Consider the following 20284-nt stretch of genomic DNA (forward strand, 5'->3'; position numbering starts at 1 on the left):
TGCATTGTTTTTGATTTACGTGACCTCTTCAAGGAAGCAATACTCGCGTAAATCGAGAGTTACCTGTAGCAGGTATCAGATTCATTAACCCGGTAGCAGCGACGGGTGCCTGATACTTTTATGCACTTACTGATATGTGATTACTGATCCCATAAAATTCATATGAAAATGGCATTGACAATATAGTACCTTCACTGGGCCGAAGAACTTTAGCAAAACTTTAATCGCGTTTTTCTCAAAACTAGTAGGGGAGAGCGGTGATGATTCGGACAGTGGGATGGTCCGGCCATAACACTTATTGTAAAGTGTATGGGACTGAGTGCTGCGAGATTTTGTGTGAATGTGCAAAACTTTGTTACCTTGGGCCACAAAGGGACAACCATGCCCTCAGAGCTGTTCTTTTCGATGTAAGTCTGATTTTATGTTTTTTTGCATCTTGTATGTAATATTTTCAGGGTGTATCGTAAGCTCTCACTTCAAAAACATGGCAATTAGAGAGATGTAAATTATTTCGGTGACGCATCGATGCACGGTGAAGATATTGCCATAAAACACAATCACCCAGCTCTTGTGCTGGAAAAGGAGTGTGACCACACATTTGCTTTTTATAGAGTCGTGATTATTTGGACAGTTTATTTTTTCATGATTTTTATTAAATCTATATCAATTTAAACACTATAGGTGTTGCAACGGTTATAAAAAGGTTAATTTGGTTGATTTATATTCAGATATTATGCTTGTGAGAAGAGAAGGAAGCCATAATACCAATTTTTTTTAGATATTTCTTGTAGTTCTCCTTTTATTTTTTCCCCTAAAAATAATGAGAGGATATTTTTGTGGTTAAACAAATGTTATATAAAAGATATAATCTTGTTTATTAGCCAATCAAACTTAAGTTATAAATATTATGGCAAGTATTATGAGTGTCCGTACCATCCCACCTCCCTGGCCTAACCATCACCACGGGTGGGGATGGTTCGGACGATTTAGAAACTTGTCTGTCACCACCTACATCTGAAAACTGGAAATGGCTACGGGTGTCATATTAGCAGCCTAAAGAGCCAAAGGATGAAGGAACATTTTGAGATCAACAAAATTACCCTACTTACTTTTTTTTCTAAAAATATTTTTCTAAAAAGTGGCCGAATCATCACCGCTCTCCCCTACAAAATGAACATAAAATTATTTTTTGCTTTTATTTTCTGCACAATTTTCATGAAACTTTGGGACATACAAGATCATATCGTACTAAAATGTGCCAGGATGGTTTTTTGAAAAGCGGTATAGTTTCGATATATGGGGGAAAAAAAAAAAAAAAAAAAAAAAAAAAAAAAGCTGAGAAAAATTAATTCAAAAGTTTCACAAAAACGAAAAATAATTTTCTTAATTTCTCATTTCATCTGAACAGCTTGAAATTTTCATGATAAAAGGTAGTAATATCTGTAACATAAATTATTCATGACCACTGATGCAATTTTATTCCACTGCGGACTTTCTCCTTAAGAATCATGATCCCCGCAGCTACTGGGTTAAATAAGAATATTTTTACTATGCAAAGCAGGTGATATCACTTATTTTGACTTTAGTGAGCTTTCATATTCATCTATTTATGTATAATTCATGGAGGCATAACATTCTTCCTTTCAATTTCACTGGCGACAGATTGTGAGTGATTATTACACAAGAACTATACTCAATTATGTGAATCAGAAACCAAAGAAATATTGCCAAGTGTGTATGAATTAAAATAAGCATGTACTTTGATTTAACTCAAGAATGTTTCATGGGGCATATTGGAAACAAATAAATAAATAAATAAATAAAAATAGGCTACCCGTTTGTTTGTACCCGTGTGGTGATGTTAGGTGCGTCAATTGCATGAAATGGTAAGTACTTAATTATAATACTGAGCTTTGTATCTAATTATGATTTCCTCCCTCATCATGGCTTATTGTCAAATGGGAATACGGTCATCAATCAAAACTCAGGGAATCTATCCTAATTTGGCTAAGGTAATGTGGAGCAAAATATATGGTTCAAAAAGTCTTCAGGCCAAGTTAATTTTAACCTTATGTTACTAGCAAGCATTATACTAACAAAAGTATTGTAATCCTTGGACAAACCTGGATGGTAAGTGTGCTGCATGTATCTGTTTGGAAAGCAAATCACTTTACTTGAGTTTTCATGATGCTCAAACTCATTGACAACAGTTTGAACTGGCTCCTTCCAGAGCCTAGAAGAGCACTGCTCCTTTTTGGCCCCAAGCTCCTTGTTAACTTGAAAAACTGGGCCAGGACAGGGTTCAGAACCAAGCTTTTTAACTGGTCCAGAACCATTCATTTCCTTGTCATCAGGAACTGGTCTAGTACAAGGTATTTTCTTATTACCTGAAAATAAATGAGTACCTTGTTCTTTCTTGCCCATCTTGGCTGGACCAGTTTCTGGCTGTACCTTGAGACTACTGACTGGTTCATTTAGTTTTCCCTTCATCATTTTGGCTAGTCCAGCACCTTCTTTTTCCATCATAATGTTGGCTATTTGCTGGTAGAAACTGGTTGGTCCAGCAGATTTTCCTTCCTGAGTGCCTGGTCTTCCCTGGGTGGTCTGGGTATTGCATGATGCACCTGACACCACCTTGGTGGCAACTTTTGTCTGTGAAGAATCCTGCTGAGAGATGGGTTTAATGAACGCTGATGTCTGAGGCTTCCAGCACTATACAAAACAATTATCAAAATGTTACACCAAAAGCATAATAGAAACAAGGTTTAATTAGAAAATGAACATGATAAAAGATGTATGAATAATCCTGCAACTACTTAAAAGCTGGCAATCAAATTATGGTCAAATTATAGTGTGGATCAGGGTTTTTCACGATAAATTTTCAGGGGCCACAGGACAAACAGAAAAACAAGGGGCCATGGTACAAATTTTAAAGGTCTGATGGGTATGCTTGAATCTTTCCAAGGGTAAATAATCCTTAAATTCTAAGTTAGATGAAGGGTATACAGAAAATTACTCCTTTATAACAGAAGACATGCTGCTTCCAAATAGATTCCTTGTTGTAAAAAATCACATGCCCATTAATTTATAACTGCAGTAATAGCGTCTTCCATTTAGCGTAACCTATTTCTGGGTCATAATCTGTAGAGTCCCTTGATAGATAAGAGTCCGACAACCTAAGATTTGGATGCCATTATTGGCCCTGTGAGTGTTAGTACTGACACACACCGAGGGATGGGTAGGCGGTGGCCGAACTGGTAGCGTACTGGGCCCACATTCACCGCGTGATGGACGACGCGGGTTCGAATCCCCACGCTACCACTCGGATTTTTCAGTCACCGCCGAGTGGCTTAAAACTACCCACATGCTGTCCTGAAGACCACCCATCAACCCGGACTCTACAGGAAGCCGTCCAAGCGAATCAAGAACAAGTTCCGGGGGGCAGCATGAGCCAATGCAAGATGGCGCCACTATAAACACTCGCCTGCGCCAGAACGGGCTGGGCCGACCATGAGGCCCCACCTGGAAGAGGCCTTGAGCCGACCATGAGGCCCCACCTGGAAGAAGCCTTGGGCCGACCATCATGCCCCACCAGGAAGATGCCTACCGGTGCAACAGGCAACGACGTGTAAAAAAATAAACAAAAAAAAAATGATCCCACACATCCATGTCAGGAGGGTACCTGCTATCGATTACAAATCCAACACGTGATCAGGCCGTGGTGAATTACACACACACACACACACACACACACACACACACACACACACACACAAAAGATGGCGGACTGACACAGCTGATCTCCAGCCGTGCTCCAAATTCACATCACAGCTGCATGGGATTAAATCCTGGACGTGAATTACTAAGGTGGGAGCCGTGCTAGGGTACAATTGTGCTGTCCTGAAGAAACAAAGGCTGTTGACAGTATACAACATCGAGAAATGAGCGAGGAGGCGGCGGGGGCGGCGGAATTGCCGACCCTGCTGGCAGTGTTACACCACCGGGCACAGGGGTCAGGACAAGACAGGCAGCAAAAAGGCAAGATTTTGAGTTTGAGGGCTTCACGGATGACATGGAGAGACCCAGAGACAGAGACGGTATGTTGAGAAGGAGGCTCATAGACTTGGAAAGGGAGATGAAGGATATGAGAGATAGAATGGGGACACTGGAGAGAGAGGTGCATGTTCTGAAGACAGAGAAGGATGTTTGGAAGAATGCGTATAATGACCTGCACAAGCAGGTAATATTGAACGAGAAAAAGGCAGAAGACGCGGAGGTTAAAGTCAAGGAATTAAAGGAAACACATGGAAGGAGGAGCAAGAAAAGGAGAATGTTAGCTTTATGAAAATTGTGGAGGAACAAGTCAAGGCTAAGGATGAAGCTATAACTGAAAAGGTGATTAAGGTGATAAAAGAAAAAACAGAAATAGTGAGGGACTCCGCTGAAAAAAAGAAGTCTGTAGTAGTGGTGGGGATTAATGAAGAGCACATGCCAGTCAGACATACAAGGGAAAAGAAGGAAAGGAAGGCAGTGGAGTAAGTAATTGAAGCAATTCAGGAAGAGGGTCATGAGCTGGTAGGGGAGATCGAAGAAGTATTCAGGCTTGGAAAGTATGAAAAAGGAGCCCAACGACCAGTTAAAATTAGATTTAGGTCTCAAGTGGCTGCAGAAGAAGTGGTGGGAAAGTCAAGGAAGTTAGCAAGAACAGAGACCTACAAAAAAGTCTGGGTAAGAAACGACAGAAGTGTGGAGGAAAGGAACACGATAAGAGAATTGAAGAATCAAGCCAATGAAAAAAATGAAGTAAGATCAGAAGAGGATAAAATGAAGCTTTTCTGGAGAGTGATAGACATGGACCTAAGGAAGTGGTACAGAAGGGAGGAGGAGACAGCTTGAAGGTGGCATACACTAATGTGAACGGGTTAATATCGTCAATGTTAGAAATAGGAGATTACCTGAGTAAGGAAAACCCAGATGTTATGGGGATTATGGAAACCAAATTGACTAGTAGTACAGATGCATTTAACATAGGGGATGGTAAATATAATGTATGGATGAGAAAGAGAAAATAAACAAGGAGGAGGAGTGATGCTATTGTTGAAAAAAGAATGGACAGTGGAGGGTGTCACCTATGGCGAAGGGGAGGCGGAGGTCTTGAGTGTGGGAATAAGACTGCAAAGGAGAGGATGCAGAAATATCGTAGTGGTGTGTGTCCCTCCAAAATACAAATCATGGACAGAAGAATTGTACAAGAAGAAGCTGGAAGACACATTGGATTGCCTAAGGAGATTGCTGGAGAAGGATAAGATTCTAATAATGGGGGATTTTAATTGTAAGGAAGTGTCATGGGAAAACTGGTCAACGGAAGGAAGTGAAGCTTCATGGTGGAACAAGGTTTTGGAATTGGTTATTGAAAACGTCCTCACACAGTGGGTGGAGGAAAATACAAGATTCAGAGGAGAAGACGAGCCATCTAGATTGGACTTGATAATCATCAGAGAGCCAGATATCATAGAGGAGATGAACTATAAGAGCTCTATAGGGAAGAGAGATCACGTACTTATCGAATACATATTACGAGGAGGTAAAATAATCAGGAATGAGGACTACAGGAAAGAATGGTTTAACTTTAACCCGTACAGTGTTTAGTACGTATATGTATGTACCTCTTAGGGAAGTGTTTGGTGCGTATATGTATGTACCTCTTATGGAAGTGTTTAGTACGTATATATACTCATGTTCTTTTGAGGGCTTATACGCTCTTTATTTTTGTTTGTGTATGTAACATTGTTCATTGACAGTAAAGACAAATAATTTGACCAGTCTTCATATTTTTAAATGGATATGGCGATTGTTCTATGTTCAGTACCAATTGTTCGAGCTTGAAGGTCATTCCTTTCTAGGTCCTCATTCTGTGTAATGAGTATTAGTCCGCTCAAAGGGCGGGGTGTCACGTCAATCTCCACTCATTGTCGCAGTTTGGGTCTAGGGAAGGACCTTTGCGCCTCTACAACTTGTAACAGATACTGCTTTTGTCCTTCATCCTTGGTTAGGGCCGTTATATGTCTGCATCATAGCAACTCCGCTCCGCCAAGTCGTTGACAACTCGAAGGGCTCTGATGCGGCGTTGGGCATCCAAGCAGGCCGGATCCTTGTTCTAGGCAGCAGGGTCACTGGCGAGAAAGGTCATATCGATGCTCATGAGCTGCAACAGCTTCATTGATCCTGTTGTCACGAAGTCCGCGATAGTCTTATTGGTGAAGGTGGCTTCTGGTGTCAACTGTGGCTCGAAGTGGAGGGTCCTCTGAACCTTCTTGCTCCTTGGAGGCCTTCACCATATCTCGTTTTGTCGCTAGGCTAACGTTGTCGTCGAAGAACGCCAGAGCTACCAACCGCCACTTAAATACCACAGGTGGCAGATGTGGCTTTCGCCACATCCGTATCCGGTAGGCCAGCAGGCTTTTCAGTAGGGCTAGGTCCTGAGCCGGAGCTGACGTTGGGCATGGAGCCTTGTACCAGGGGGCCACATAGGTGGAGACGCTGAACTCTACGAACCGCTTGATCCTTGAAAGCTCCGGTGTTAGCTGGAATTTATCTTGGTCACGGAACAAGAACACCTTCACCGCATAAATGATTTTTGCCATCCATCGAACGATGTAGAGCACCAGGGCGGGTGATACGGGTGCCTCGCTTCGCTGGCCACCAAGGACGATGATTGAAAGTTCAAGTAACTCACGGTAATCGCGCGGGTGCTGCCCGTCGAGGAGGCGCTGAAACTCCACCAACAGATCATCCACGGAGGTTTTGTGACATTTTGTCCATCTCCATTGCCTTCGGTGTCGTCCTGTCCAAGTATTACCACTTTCCTTTGAACCTTTTGAAAAGTTGAAATTCAGGACAGCTAGAGGGTCCCAAGCAAGTGAAGAACGCCTTCTCTCAGATTAATTGTAAATGTGGTGGCGACAGGCAAGGTGGAGGACATCACGCCCTAGTCGTTGTTTCTACAATGGAACATGCCCCTGCTGCCAAACCAGTGTTAGAAGCGGTGGTGTCAAAGGAGAGAGCAACCACCGATTCTCAACTCCCCAATCTTCGAGTGTTGCTATAATGGCGTGAGCAGCGGCCTGTCCGTTCCATTGGTGAGACTAGGCACGGCGAGGAGTTTTTCCACTAAACCAGTACTGGAAGACGGTCGACGGCTGGCCTCCATCCGCTGTGGGGATGATCTACCATCCCAATGAACAGTGAGCGGAACGGACGGCTTGAAGGATTTCTTGATCTCGCGAATTTTCGCCGATCCCATCGGAAGGACTCACGATTTATCACGAGTTGGTTGGGATCGTGTCCGAGGCTTCGAGCAGCAGCACTGATGAGGTGAACTGCGTCACGGTCGGAAGTCAAGGTCCGATCCAATGCGCAGACAAGTGACTGTCCAGTACCTTCTTCGACGATCGCGGACGCTTAGACGGGGCATCTGGGACGCAGATGGACCAGCGCCTTCATCAAATGGTCGTTTTGGGGAGCACGTTGAACTTGAGCTCGGCGAAAGTTCGCCGTTTCATCCACCTTCTCTTGCTCTTGAAGAGCCTTTGTCACACGGCGTTGCTCCTCTTCTTTCGTTTCTTGCGCCGAGACTTTGCTTTGCCAGGGACATGTCCCTTGAAATCATCGACCCTCGCCTTCCTTCCTCCCTCTGAGCCTTCAAAACTCCTGATCTTCTTCCAGCGTGATCATCGACATCGCATTTGCGTGAGCAATGTCGAAAAGATTTTCGAGCGAACTTTCGCTCATTCGCTTTTGGGTCGCTGTTGCTCTGTTCTTGTTCTTTTCAGTGCCACCCATTTCTCATACAAACGGATGATATTTTCTCTGCTCGCTGCGGCTTCTGCATAGGAATTGAAGCGCTTCCAGAATTCTTCCACCACTGCCATAGTATCCACTGCTGCGTCGTTCTTGGTCTTTCTGTTGCAGATGGTGATATAGGAACACCTGCAGCACCTGCTTCTTTGACGGCAGCTTAGTTCCAGTGATGGAGTGCTCCAACGAGCCAAGTAAATAAACCTCGGTCTTAGATCTTGTAGATGCCATTGCCACGGTGAAAAGAAAACAGTAGGCTAAGGCAGTGGAGCGCACGCCAGCAACAACCGCAGTGACGCTGTAGCTGACTGAACAACAGCTGCACAGCAGGGCACACTTGTCACTCAACACTGCCCCAAAACATACAAGAATTGAACGTGTACCGCACGCGACTTACTACGCGTTTTATACGAGTTATTATGTTCGTGCCAGGTTTGATGTTTGAATTAACAATTATTATAGAAGGTATATTATACAATATGCAATATTATCTGAATACTATCATATTTGAATCTTGCATTAGATTCTCTCAACATCACACACTTTGAACGATATTTGCAAAAATAAGGATTTTGACACAATTATTCCAATCTTTGACCTCCTTGAGCGACCTCTTGATATTAATATTTAAAAAAATATTTACACACGTTGCTTCTGGTCGGAACCTCACAATTGGCCGTCCCAGTAGAAAATCGAAAATTGAATTTAAGTATATATATATATATATATATATATATATATATATATATATATATATATATATATATATATATATATATATATATTTATATATATATATATATATATATATATATATATATATATATATATATATATATATTTTACATTTTAATGGGCAAATAAAAAAAATATGAAAAAAGTGCAACCTGGCATGACCCCTATCTATGACAAAAGACGACACTGTACGGGTTAATAAGGCAAATTTTGAACAACTTGGGAAACATTTTGAGAAAGCACAATGGGATACTTTTTTTGAGGCTGAAAATGTGGAGGAAAAATGGGCAATCTTTCTATGGATTTACAACGAAGGAGTGGAAAAGTGGGTACCAAGGATGAAAGAAGGCCAGAAATCAAGAGAAGAGTGGTATAATAGAAAGTGTGTAGACGCCAAGCAGGAAAAGGAGAAGGCATGGAACAAATGGAGAAAAAATAGGAGGATGGATCTATGGAATGAGTACAAAAGGAAGAGGAATGCTTATGTCAAAGTAAGAAGAGAAGAAAAAAGAAATTTTGAAAAAATATTGTAGATAAGTGCAAAGACCAGCCAAAACTGTTTTATAAGTTCATAAATGGAAAGTTGAAAAATAGAGATGAGATTCAAAAAGTTAAAGTTAATGGTGAAACTTTTGATAGCATAAGTGAAATAGTAGAAGTGATGAATAACTATTTCCAAACAGTGTTCACAAGGGAAAGTGAGTTTGAAGGTGTAGATGCAGTGCTGGAGAATAGAGTGGGTCCAGGGAGAATACAAACATCAGCAGATGAAGTTAGAAAATTATTGGAAGAGTTGGATGCGAGGAAATCAGCAGGACTGGATGGTATATCAAATTGGGTACTAAAAGAGTGTAACCAGCAAATAGCTGAAAAGTTGAGCAACTTGATTAATGTCTCACTAGCACAAGGGAAGGTACCGAGAGACTGGAAGAGGGCTAACATCGTCCCAATACATAAAGGAGGGGACTTGGTGTAGTACATGTCTGATAGTCGTATCGTAACCCAACAGGGGCCCCACTGACAACCTGCCAGCCTCAGTGCCTCGCAGTCCATTGCCAAGTGTGCTGTGCAGCTATACAGATAAAATGCAGACAACATACACAATAAAAAACTAAGTATTTATGTTTACTTGGTTTGTCAGTATTATTATATGTATTTTGAAATTTATGCCCCTTCCAAGGGACTTTTGGCATTAACAGACTAAGTCCCCCCCGCTGTACCAAGGGTTTACTGTACTGAACTAACCAAAAAAGTTTACTAAAGCCGAAATTTGTTTTATCAAGGTCCATAGAGAATAAGGGTTTTCTGTATAATTATCTACTTCCCAAGATACAGTAACTCTGAGAGGCATGAGAAATCAAACTGGGTTGGAGGAGGCTATGGCCATAAAAAGGTTGGGAAACCCTGGTGCAAATGATTTGCACAGAAAAGTGTTGGAAAAAACAAGTACAGACATCACAGCAGCCATTAAACTCAAAAAAGAAAAAAAAAGAATAAATTAAGTGCTGTAAGGCTTAGAAGTACTTTACAGTCTTAGTGGGATAACATATGATTCAATAAACTGAGAAAATGGCAATAAAAAGTGTTGTAAGGCTTAAAAGTATTTAAAGTCTTAATGGGATAACATATGATTCAATATTGTGAATATCTTAACCTTAGATTTGCACATGATATAGTCTAGGTGAAAGGAAATCTTACAAATAATTGGTAATTGGTAATGTGAAAACACAGCCCACATGATAAGAGAAGGGAAAATCAGTCATTCCTTATTTTAGTGTATTTTGTTATAAAATTAGTCACAGATGACGGAGTGCCCATCAACTTTTTGTCTGAAAATGTAAAATTCTCAGATATTGGAAAAAAATATATAAAACTCTTACCACAGTATTAATATTCTTAACTTTTCTCTTTTTTAATATATATATTTTGTGCTTCTTAGGGATGGCATAATTTTTTTTATGGATTATGAGGTTTACAGCTAATGGTAAGATAAATAGCACATTACCTTCAGGAAGTTATTACTGGGAGGGTTAGATGGTATCTTTGTCTTCTTTGAGATCTTGAAGACACCCTCAGCAATAATGCCATTGTTGGAATAGCTGTTTTTGTTTATCTCTCCGAGGGCTGCTTCAACGACTGGGTCTTCTGTTCCAATCCCTGAAAATAAGAACAGAATTACAGAATATAGGACTTAATTTATTGGCCATGGTTGGGGTGGAGGCAGGCAGTTAACAAATCCAGATAAGTAGTTTAAAAATATCATTAGAAGACAGAGGCAATATTGCAGCATTTTTATTACCATATTTTTATGGACAGAAGCATTCATAAGAACATAAGAAAATAGGAGTCTGCAAGAAGCCGGCAGGCCTGTACGAGGCAGCTCCTCTGAACCTAAGCTCCCGTGTATCTAACCCCACCTAATATCGCTGTCCATGAATTTATCTAATCTATTTTTGAATGTGACAATTGTATTGGCACTCACCACATGACTGCTAAGCCTATTCCACTCATCCACCACCCTGTTTGAAAACCAATTTTTGCCTATGTCCCTGCTGAATCTGAATTTATCCAGTTTAAACCCATTACTTCGTGTCCTACCCGGTTCTCTTACCAACAAAACCTTATAAATGTCTCCCTTATTAAAGCCCTTCATCCATTTATAAACCTCGATCATGTCTCCACGCACCCTTCACTTTTCTAGAGAATGCAAGTTTAACTGTTTGAGTCTTTCCTCGTATGGCAAGTTTCTCAACCCCTGAATCATCTTAGTCATCCTCCTCTGCACCGATTCTAACATTTTGATATTCATTCTATAGTAAGGTGACCAGAACTGAACCGCATAGTCAAGATGAGGTCTAACTAATGCTAAATATAGTTTGAGGAAGACTTCGGCGCTTCTGTTGCTTACGCTCCTTGAAATAAATCCCAGTATCCTACTTGCTCGATTTCTAGCTTGAATGCATTGTACCCTTGGACGGAGATCAGAGCTCACTAAGACCCCTAAATCCCTCTCGCACCCAGACCTGCTTATGAGAGTGTCATTTAAGCAATAGTTATGTGAGGGGTTGTTCCTACCTACACTCAGAATACTGCACTTCCCTACATTGAACTCCATCTGCCATTTATCCGCCCAGTCATACAATCTGTTTAGTTCACCCTGGAGAATACTAGCGTCCTGATCCGACTCAATTACTCTACCGATCTTGGTATCATCTGCAAACTTACTGACATCACTACTAATTCCTGTATCTAAGTCATTGATATAAATAATAAACAAAAGTGGACCTAATACCAAACTTTGTGGGACCCCACTTGTAACACATCCCCAGTCAGATCTTTTACCACTGATTTGCACTCTTTGCTTCCTATTGCTAAGCCACGCCTTGACCCAGTTCAAAACTTTACCCTCTACTCCGTGAGCCTGAAATTTAAGCAAATGTCAATAATTTGCATGTGATGATATGCTTAAGCACCTGAAGTTGAAAACAATGGTGGAGACTTTGTAATGAATCCCGAAGTCAAGTGAGATTTTGATAATGAATTTGTAAGAGGTTTAACCCGTACAGTACTAGTGACGCGTATACGCGTCAGCGCCTATGGTTGCAGGAAATACTAGCGACGCGTATACACGTCGGGCTTGCTAAACACTGTTACAGTCGATGTAGCGGGTTTATTTTTGCTACAGAGACTGCTGCAGACAATGGCAACACTAAGCGAGTGCATTTGTAGCATTGGCAACATTACCCAAGCTGGGGGGGAATCACAAGTCACCTGGGATATCAAGATCAAGACAAAGTGTAAACAATGTCGCGGCGGCCCATTCCTTTTGCAATATGGCGATAGACAGCGAGTTTGAAGTTTCCTCATCTGAAGAAGACGTGGGAGCACTCTCTGACTCTGGTTCGGACAAGGATTATGTGCCAGATGAGGAGGATATAGGTTATATTGAGTTGCCTTTGTAACACAAGATTCTACTGTTCTCTGAGTGTGATGTGGGACTGTGTTGACCCCTGCTTCAGAGAATACCACACTCTCATGAAGTATTAGTGTGGTATAGTGTGGACTGCGATATAGACGCATGTGTAAATAGTGGAATGCAATATTGATGCAATTCTAAATAATATTATAGTGAATATTGTAAGTATGTTATATTATAAGAGGGTTGAGAAACAATTACCAATTCATTTATCATTTAGTTTATAGAAAATAGATCAGTAATAAAGTGCACATACCTGTAAAAAAGTTTTTGATTGTAGAAAATACCGTTTGTGTAAGGTATTATATGTGTACAAGTGAGCTAAAATTCTGAAAATCCCACACTTATACCCCATGAAATGGTGCTCTCTGGAGTATTCTACACCTGTGTGCAACAAAAATGGGCTACCTGGCCTCTATCACTTGTCACATCCTCCATAAACCATCGATCATGTACAGGGGCCATTTCCAGCCACACCGTGGTAATATACTTCATGGAGTTCTCCTGTGAAAAGTAGGTCTATGACATGTTTTTTTTCTTATTTTTTCCACTTTTCCCATCACATGGAACATTTTAACCCCCCCCCCCCCCCAAAAAAAAAGTCCGGTACTGGGCAAGCCAAAAATACTTACATTGGCCGGTACTGTACGGGTTAAATAAATTACTGTAGTTTATATTACGTATAGCCGATGAATAATGCTATTTATATTTTATGCTGCTTTATGCATGAATACATCGACCTTTACTTAGGGACGGCCAAATTGTCCACAGGCATCAATGTTTAAAGTGACACTGCAATAATTGCTTTGTGGCTGCTTTTGGGTTGTAAAAAAAAAAAAAAATAATAATAAATAAATAAATAAATAAATAAATAAATAAATAAAAATCTCCATTCATTGCAAGGTTATTGCAATTTAAATTTCCTATTTTATTCAGATTTTTACCAATTCAGAGAGAGAGAGAGAGAGAGAGAGAGAGAGAGAGAGAGAGAGAGAGAGTTTAATACTTACTTCTCTTCGTAGATGTTTTCACCACTTCCATGGCTTGATTATCCTGAAATTCAACAAACTAAGTTACCAACATGAATTTCCATTATTACATCAAACTTTATATAACTTGGCAGTGACATCAAAACTGGGAGGTCATCAAACTCTCAGAGCCAGCTGCATGAGCGCCAAGCAGAACTGTCCTGTTGATGGGGACGTAAACTTTGATATTTATGGAAAACTCAACTCGAGCTGCTGTTGATGGGGACGTAAACTTTGATATTTATGGAAAACTCAACTCGAGCTGCTGTTGATGGGGACATAAACTTTGATATTTATGTAAAACTCAACTCGAGCTGCTGTTGATGGGGACGTAAACTTTGATATTTATGGAAAACTCAACTCGAGCTGCTGTTGATGGGGACGTAAACTTTGATATTTATGGAAAACTCAACTCGAGCTGCTGTTGATGGGGACGTAAACTTTGATATTTATGGAAAACTCAACTCGAGCTGCTGTTGATGGGGACCTAAACTTTGATATTTATGGAAAACTCAACTCGAGCTGCTGTTGATGGGGACCTAAACTTTGATATTTATGTAAAACTCAACTCGAGCTGCTGTTGATGGGGACATAAACTTTGATATTTATGTAAAACTCAACTCGAGCTGCTGTTGATGGGGACGTAAACTTTGATATTTATGAAAAACTCAACTCGAGCTGCTGTTGATGGGGACCTAAACTTTGATATTTATGTAAAACTCAACTCGAGCTGCTGTTGATGGGGACCTAAACTTTGATATTTATGGAAAACTCAACTCGAGCTGCTGTTGATGGGGACGTAAACTTTGATATTTATGGAAAACTCAACTCGAGCCTCACTATTTTGTTCTCTTGAAGTAGTTTAACTTAACCCTCTTGCACACCGTAAGTTTCCAATAAGTTTCTGTTCTACTCATCATGCATTTCTCAGGCCCGACTGGCCTTTTTTTGTCACCGTGATACTCGCCATTCCTGGATGTATTTTAACCTCACAGATATATCGTACCCCAATAAATTTGGAAAATATATATATAAACAATACAAACTTGTTTCAAGTCTCCGTATAGAGTATTGTAGACGATAAATCCAAAATACCAACTCTTCCCCACTCGCCAGGTCGAAATTTTGTGGGCCAACTTTCTTAGCCGAATATATGTTTTGAAGCAGAATTTAGCGAGGATTCTTATTGTATCCTCAAAATCCTCACACGCCTATTAGCTCACGAGTTACACTGAGAAAACTGTATTTTTTCCTCTCCCGTCAGAGTAGGCTAACAACTAAAAATCGCTCAAAGCTTCTCATCTACGCTCCTAAGAAAGGGTGCCATATGTTACCATTAACCCTTTCAGTGCTATGGCCGGGCATGGATTGTACCCTGTACTGCGGGAGCCGGGGAGAAGTGAAGACAAAATTCAAACGTTAGCATCTCAGAAGTAGCAGTGGGATTTGGGAGGGAGGGAGGAAGTAATGAATGAAGAGGGGGAAAAGGCAGGTGTTCTCCCTTGGGGGAGGAGGAGCAGAGATAATTATCTTCCTCTTTCTCTATTTCTTCCTTTCCTACTCTCTTCCTGTCTTCCTCTCTTTCTTTCTTTTTCTCTTTCTCCTTTCTTTCTCTTTCATTCTTCCTCTCTCTTTCTCCTTCATTCTTGTTTCTTTCCTTCTTTCTTTTTTTTCTATTTTTCTTTTTCTCTTTACTTTTTTTCTTTTTCTTTCATTCTTTCTCCCTTTTTTCATTCTTCTTCTTTCGTCGTTCAACCTTTTCTTTCATTTTTTCTTTCTCTTCCTTTTTTTTCTTTCCCTTTCTACTCTGCTCTATTTCTCCTCTATTATTTATTTTTCATTTTTTTCTTTCTTTCTCTCTTTATTTTGCTTTCTTTCTTTCTCAAATATATTCGTGGCGATCGTGGGAATGGGGATGAGGGTGACCTGACCTTCAAGTGAATTTGGTGGCGTCACCGCCCACTCACAAGTAGGAATACTTTTCTCCTTTATTTTTTTCTCTTTCCTTCTTTGTTACATTCTCTTTTTTCTCTTTATTTATTTCTCTCCTTCTTCCTTCTCATTTGATTTCTTTTCTTCTCTTTTTCTCTTCCTTTATTTCTTTTTATTTAGTTCTTTCACACACACACACACACACACACACACACACTACAAGGCTTCAAGGCCAAACAGGCGGCGGTTCGAGCCCCGCTCAGGCCGAATTCTTTCCGTTGACTAGAAGTGGTTACTGTCCTCCCTTGCGCAAGGGGGATGGGGTGTGTGGTGTGTGAGGCAGCATGAAGGCGGTTCAGGATGGAGCTGGTATCGTCGTTTACTTCAAGCCATTCTGCCAAATCAACCTTCGTACATGCGTCTCTCTTATTTCCCATCCATGTGCTACTTGAAAGTGATATTTTATATATTCTGTATATAGTAAAGGAAGCTACATAGTACAGTGAGTGTCGATGTTTAGGATTATAACAATGATTTGTATAAATTCTATGACATATGGCAGAGATTTTTTCCCATGTCGCCACTTTGTGGTGGTGGTGGTAGTGGTGGTGGTCGGCGTGTCCCCCTAGGTCCCTCCCCCGGGTCGAGAGAGAGAGAGAGAGAGAGAGAGAGAGAGAGAGAGAGAGAGAGAGAGAGAGAGAGAGAGAGAGAGAGAGAGAGAGAGAGAGAGAGAGAGATTACAAGTGTCAAATGAGGTGGAGGAGAAGTGAGAAGTGGGCGTAGGTGCGAACTCTCATCAGGCGGGAGGATGGGAGGAGGAGGAGGTGTGTGTGTGTGACAGAGAGAGAGAGAGAGAGAGAGAGAGAGAGACTCACCTGTCCTGGTCATGGTGAATTACACGCATACACAGGATATTTTGAGGAGGAGGGAGTGGAGTGAAAAAAAGGGGAGAGAAGAGGAGGAGGCGAGATGATAATTATTATTGTGGGTGGAGTTACCTCTCTCTCTCTCTCTCTGCATTTTGGTACTTGCAAGTAAGTTGCACACACACACACACACACACACACACGATTTATTTAGAAGGGAAGGAAAGGAAGGAGGGGTATAGCGAGAGATGGGGGAGGAGGAGAAGAGGTAATTATCTTTCTCTCTTACTTTCCTTCTCTTTTCATTTCTTTCTTTCTCCCTTTTTTTCTTTTCTTTCTTTCTCTTTTTCTCTCAGGAAAAGCTGTAGGAATTATAATCAAGTAAAAGACAAATATGCGGCAACGTCTTGAAACATTGACAGCTTACTAAATCTTATTACGCGTCTCTTACTCCCCTTGATGCCAATGAAATGGAAGAATATGTATGTGTGTGTGTATATATATATATATATATATATATATATATATATATATATATATATATACATATATATATATATATATATGTATATATGTATATATATCTACATATATACATATATATATATATATATATATATATATATATATATATATATATATATCGAGTGAGAGAGAGAGAGAGAGAGAGAGAGAGAAATATTCTCTCTTGTTACTTAACATTTTTAGCAATGTAAGACGAGAGAAAAAAATGAAGAAACTAACCGAAGAAATGCGGGCGGCAAACCGTACTCGGCGGAGACTACTGGGTAATTGGGAGATTTGTAGTGCGAGGCAATCGTATTCCATTGCTGCTAGATATGCCGCCTCACAGGCTGCCTCCACCACCCCAGCCCTTCACCCCCCCCCCACAAACCTTCACCCAATCCACCACAACCCTTCGCTCACCCCCCACCACAAACTCCTAAATAATCCCCCTCCCATACTCCTCGCAAGAAACAATTTAGTGAGAACGTCTCTCTCTCTCTCTCTCTGGTGGGAGAGGAAAGAAAGTGGCGAGAAATAATTATCACAAATGTGATGTGTGTGTGGGGGGGTTGGGGGAGTAGCTCTGTGCATTACCATATAAATAATATGAAAGGATGATTGAAAGGCACAGTTTATTAGGACTGCCAATAGTGATTCACACTACTTTGGAACGCACGATTCTGATAATTATTCTGAAGATGTCGAAACTCCTTTCCTGGTCGAAGATTATCTTCCTCTCAGTATTTTTGCAAAAGCTGTGGAGGAGAAAAGAAAAAGGATGAGACACAACATACATGAAAGAAACAGAATATTAGGGAAAAACAAATATGATTTGAAGTACTGATCAATTTTCCTGAGTTACATCATGTTATTATATATATATATATATATATATATTTATATATATATATATATATATATATATATATATATATATATATATATATATATATATATATATATATATATATATATATATATATATATATATATATATATATATATATATATATATATATATATATACTATATATATAAGAGAGAGAGAGAGAGAGAGAGAGAGAGAGAGAGAGAGAGAGAGAGAGAGAGAGAGAGAGAGAGAGAGAAGGAAACAACTGTATATATCTCAATATGTCGTATTACATATAATTCGTTACAGAAAAATATGAACGTTACTTACCCTTTTTTTTCCACTAGCCAAGCAGCAACTTGTGAGGCAGGCACCGCTGTAGCCGTTTCTATCAATACTTTTCTTGTGTGTGGTACTGCACGAAGCATGAGCTGCACAACGGTGTTTGGCACTCCTTACACATTTGTGTAACAAGTTTACAGGCTCTTGGACGGTGGTCTGATGTTGCGCAAACTTTACACTTGCGCTGTCCTTTCTTCCTGTTTCTTTGTGTCTTGCCTTGTTGCATCTGTGGCGGTGGAATGTCCACAAGGTGGTGACGAGAGACATAATCTTTAGCAGCCAGGCGATCAGGCAGATCCGGGCGAGACAGAGCGCGGCCTGACGATGATTTCACATCTCCATAACGTTGCAGCAGTTGATAGACAAGTACGCTGCAGAATTCATTGAGTGATGGTGGTTTGTTGCCTGTTTTGACTAACATCAGGTTATATGAGTTTAGAACGCACATATCAAGTAAGTGGAACAGAACCTTCTTGTACCACTTCTGTGTCTTCCTGATACATTCAACATTTCCGATTTGCATGTCTGCTTTATCCACAAGTCGCATGTTTTCGTTGTAGTCTAAGACGACATATGGCTTCATTTTTTTTTCTCCTGTCTTGTGATGTTTTTTCCCAGAGTACTGCCTTTTTCCCGTGTGGATGGTGGTCAACAAATTTATTTATTTCTTATCATGCCACTGCACTGCAAGCATGCCATCGCGCTGTTGGAGGCGAATGTCAGTTCTTTTTAGGCCTTGTGCAAGTTTTGGCATGTTTTTGCGTCTTGGTGTGACCGTGCCCACGAAACCTGTGTGGTGTTTATGTAAGTACTGACAGAGGTTTGGACTTGAATACCAGCTATCAGTATAGAGCACATGGCCTTTTCCAAGATATGGCTGCATGAGCTGCTTCACTACAGCTCCTGATAGACCCAAAGTATCATTTCTTGGTATTTCAGTTTTCTTTCCAGTATATAAGATAAAATCCAGAATCATGCCAGTCTCACAGTCGCAGAGCATGAATAACTTTATGCCAAATCGGGGCCTTTTGGTCGGAATGTATTGTTTGAAGGACAAACGTCCTCTGAAAAGCAAGAGAGACTCGTTGATTACAAGCTTTTGGAAAGGCTTGAAGAATTGCTGGAATTTCCTTTTCAGCATTGTCAGCACTGGCTGAAGCTTGCGTAATGGGTCCATTTCATTTTCCGTGCGCCTGTCTGACATGTGCAAGAACTGCATCAGCATCTGAAATCTATCGCGACTCATATATTTTCCAAATATGGGAAGAGGAGTAAGCGAGTCTCTTGCCCAGTAGTCGCATATATTATGTAACTTTACGCGTGCCATGAACATTACATGGGCCAAGAAAACATACATTTCGGCGATGCATGTATTTTTCCAATTCAGTTTTCTTGCAAATTCCATATCACTACGATAGCCACCCTTGTACAAAAAGTAGCCGTTAGTGTGGGTGACAAGTGTGTCCATAACACTTTCACTGAAAAACTGCTGAAAATAGTCACAATATGAACTCTCCTCACTAACATCACAGTCACTGCTGATTCCGGCATTTGTCCGCGTAATAGTGTACACTGCAGGTGCAAAACCTCGGCCATCAGACCACTGGCCCTCTGGAGCACCTGCACGTGACCTTATTGGTGTACCTACACGGGGTGCGTCAGCATCAGTACAATTTTCTGAAATGACACTGCTTTCATCACTTCCACTATCACTGTCTTCCTCACTGCTCATATCAAAAGAAGTTTCATCTGAGTCACTGTAGATCCTCCGACGCTTGTGAGCTGCAGGCTGGGTAGACGAAGCGTGCGGGAGGGGGCGAAGTGAGTCGACGCCCTCCCTCAAATCAGGAATGACACGGCTTTCTTCACTACCACTATCACTGTCTTCCTCACTGCTCATATCAAAAGAAGTTTCATCTGAGTCACTGTAGATCCTCCGACGCTTGTGTGCTTCAGGCTGGGTAGACGAAGCGTGCGGGAGGGAGCGAGGTGAGTCGACACCCTCGCTCAAGTCACCCGAAGTCCTCTGGCTGCGGCAGGAGTGGTCACGGTGGGCTGTAGGCTTAGTTGAGGACCGACAGCGAGCGTGACCGTGCTCCATCGTGACCAACAAGCTACTAATTAGTACTTGCCAACTAGGTCATAAAATCTGCCCGAATAAAAAAACGTCCCCGGACGCTCATAGCAGTGA

The 20284-nt window shown here is 40.9% G+C and overlaps 1 protein-coding gene across 4 annotated transcripts in view; it reads right to left on the minus strand.

Annotated features, from left to right (window-relative positions):
• Positions 1–20284, minus strand: part of LOC126999233 (uncharacterized) — a 61355-nt gene that overhangs the window by 29270 nt on the left and 11801 nt on the right. Inside the window, exons 9-11 of one of the 4 annotated variants that reach the window (XM_050861616.1) lie at positions 13579–13621; positions 10598–10749; positions 2124–2664 (exon numbers count right to left, since the gene is read on the minus strand). In XM_050861616.1, coding sequence (XP_050717573.1) covers positions 2124–2664; positions 10598–10749; positions 13579–13621 — 736 coding nt within the window. Of the gene's footprint in view, positions 1–2123; positions 2668–10597; positions 10750–13578; positions 13622–20284 lie in introns of all 4 variants that reach the window. The other 3 variants (XM_050861618.1, XM_050861617.1, XM_050861615.1) reach the window with 3 other exon arrangements.

This window comes from Eriocheir sinensis, chromosome 16 (assembly GCF_024679095.1).
Source record: "Eriocheir sinensis breed Jianghai 21 chromosome 16, ASM2467909v1, whole genome shotgun sequence".
Taxonomy (NCBI): Eukaryota; Metazoa; Arthropoda; class Malacostraca; order Decapoda; family Varunidae; genus Eriocheir; species Eriocheir sinensis.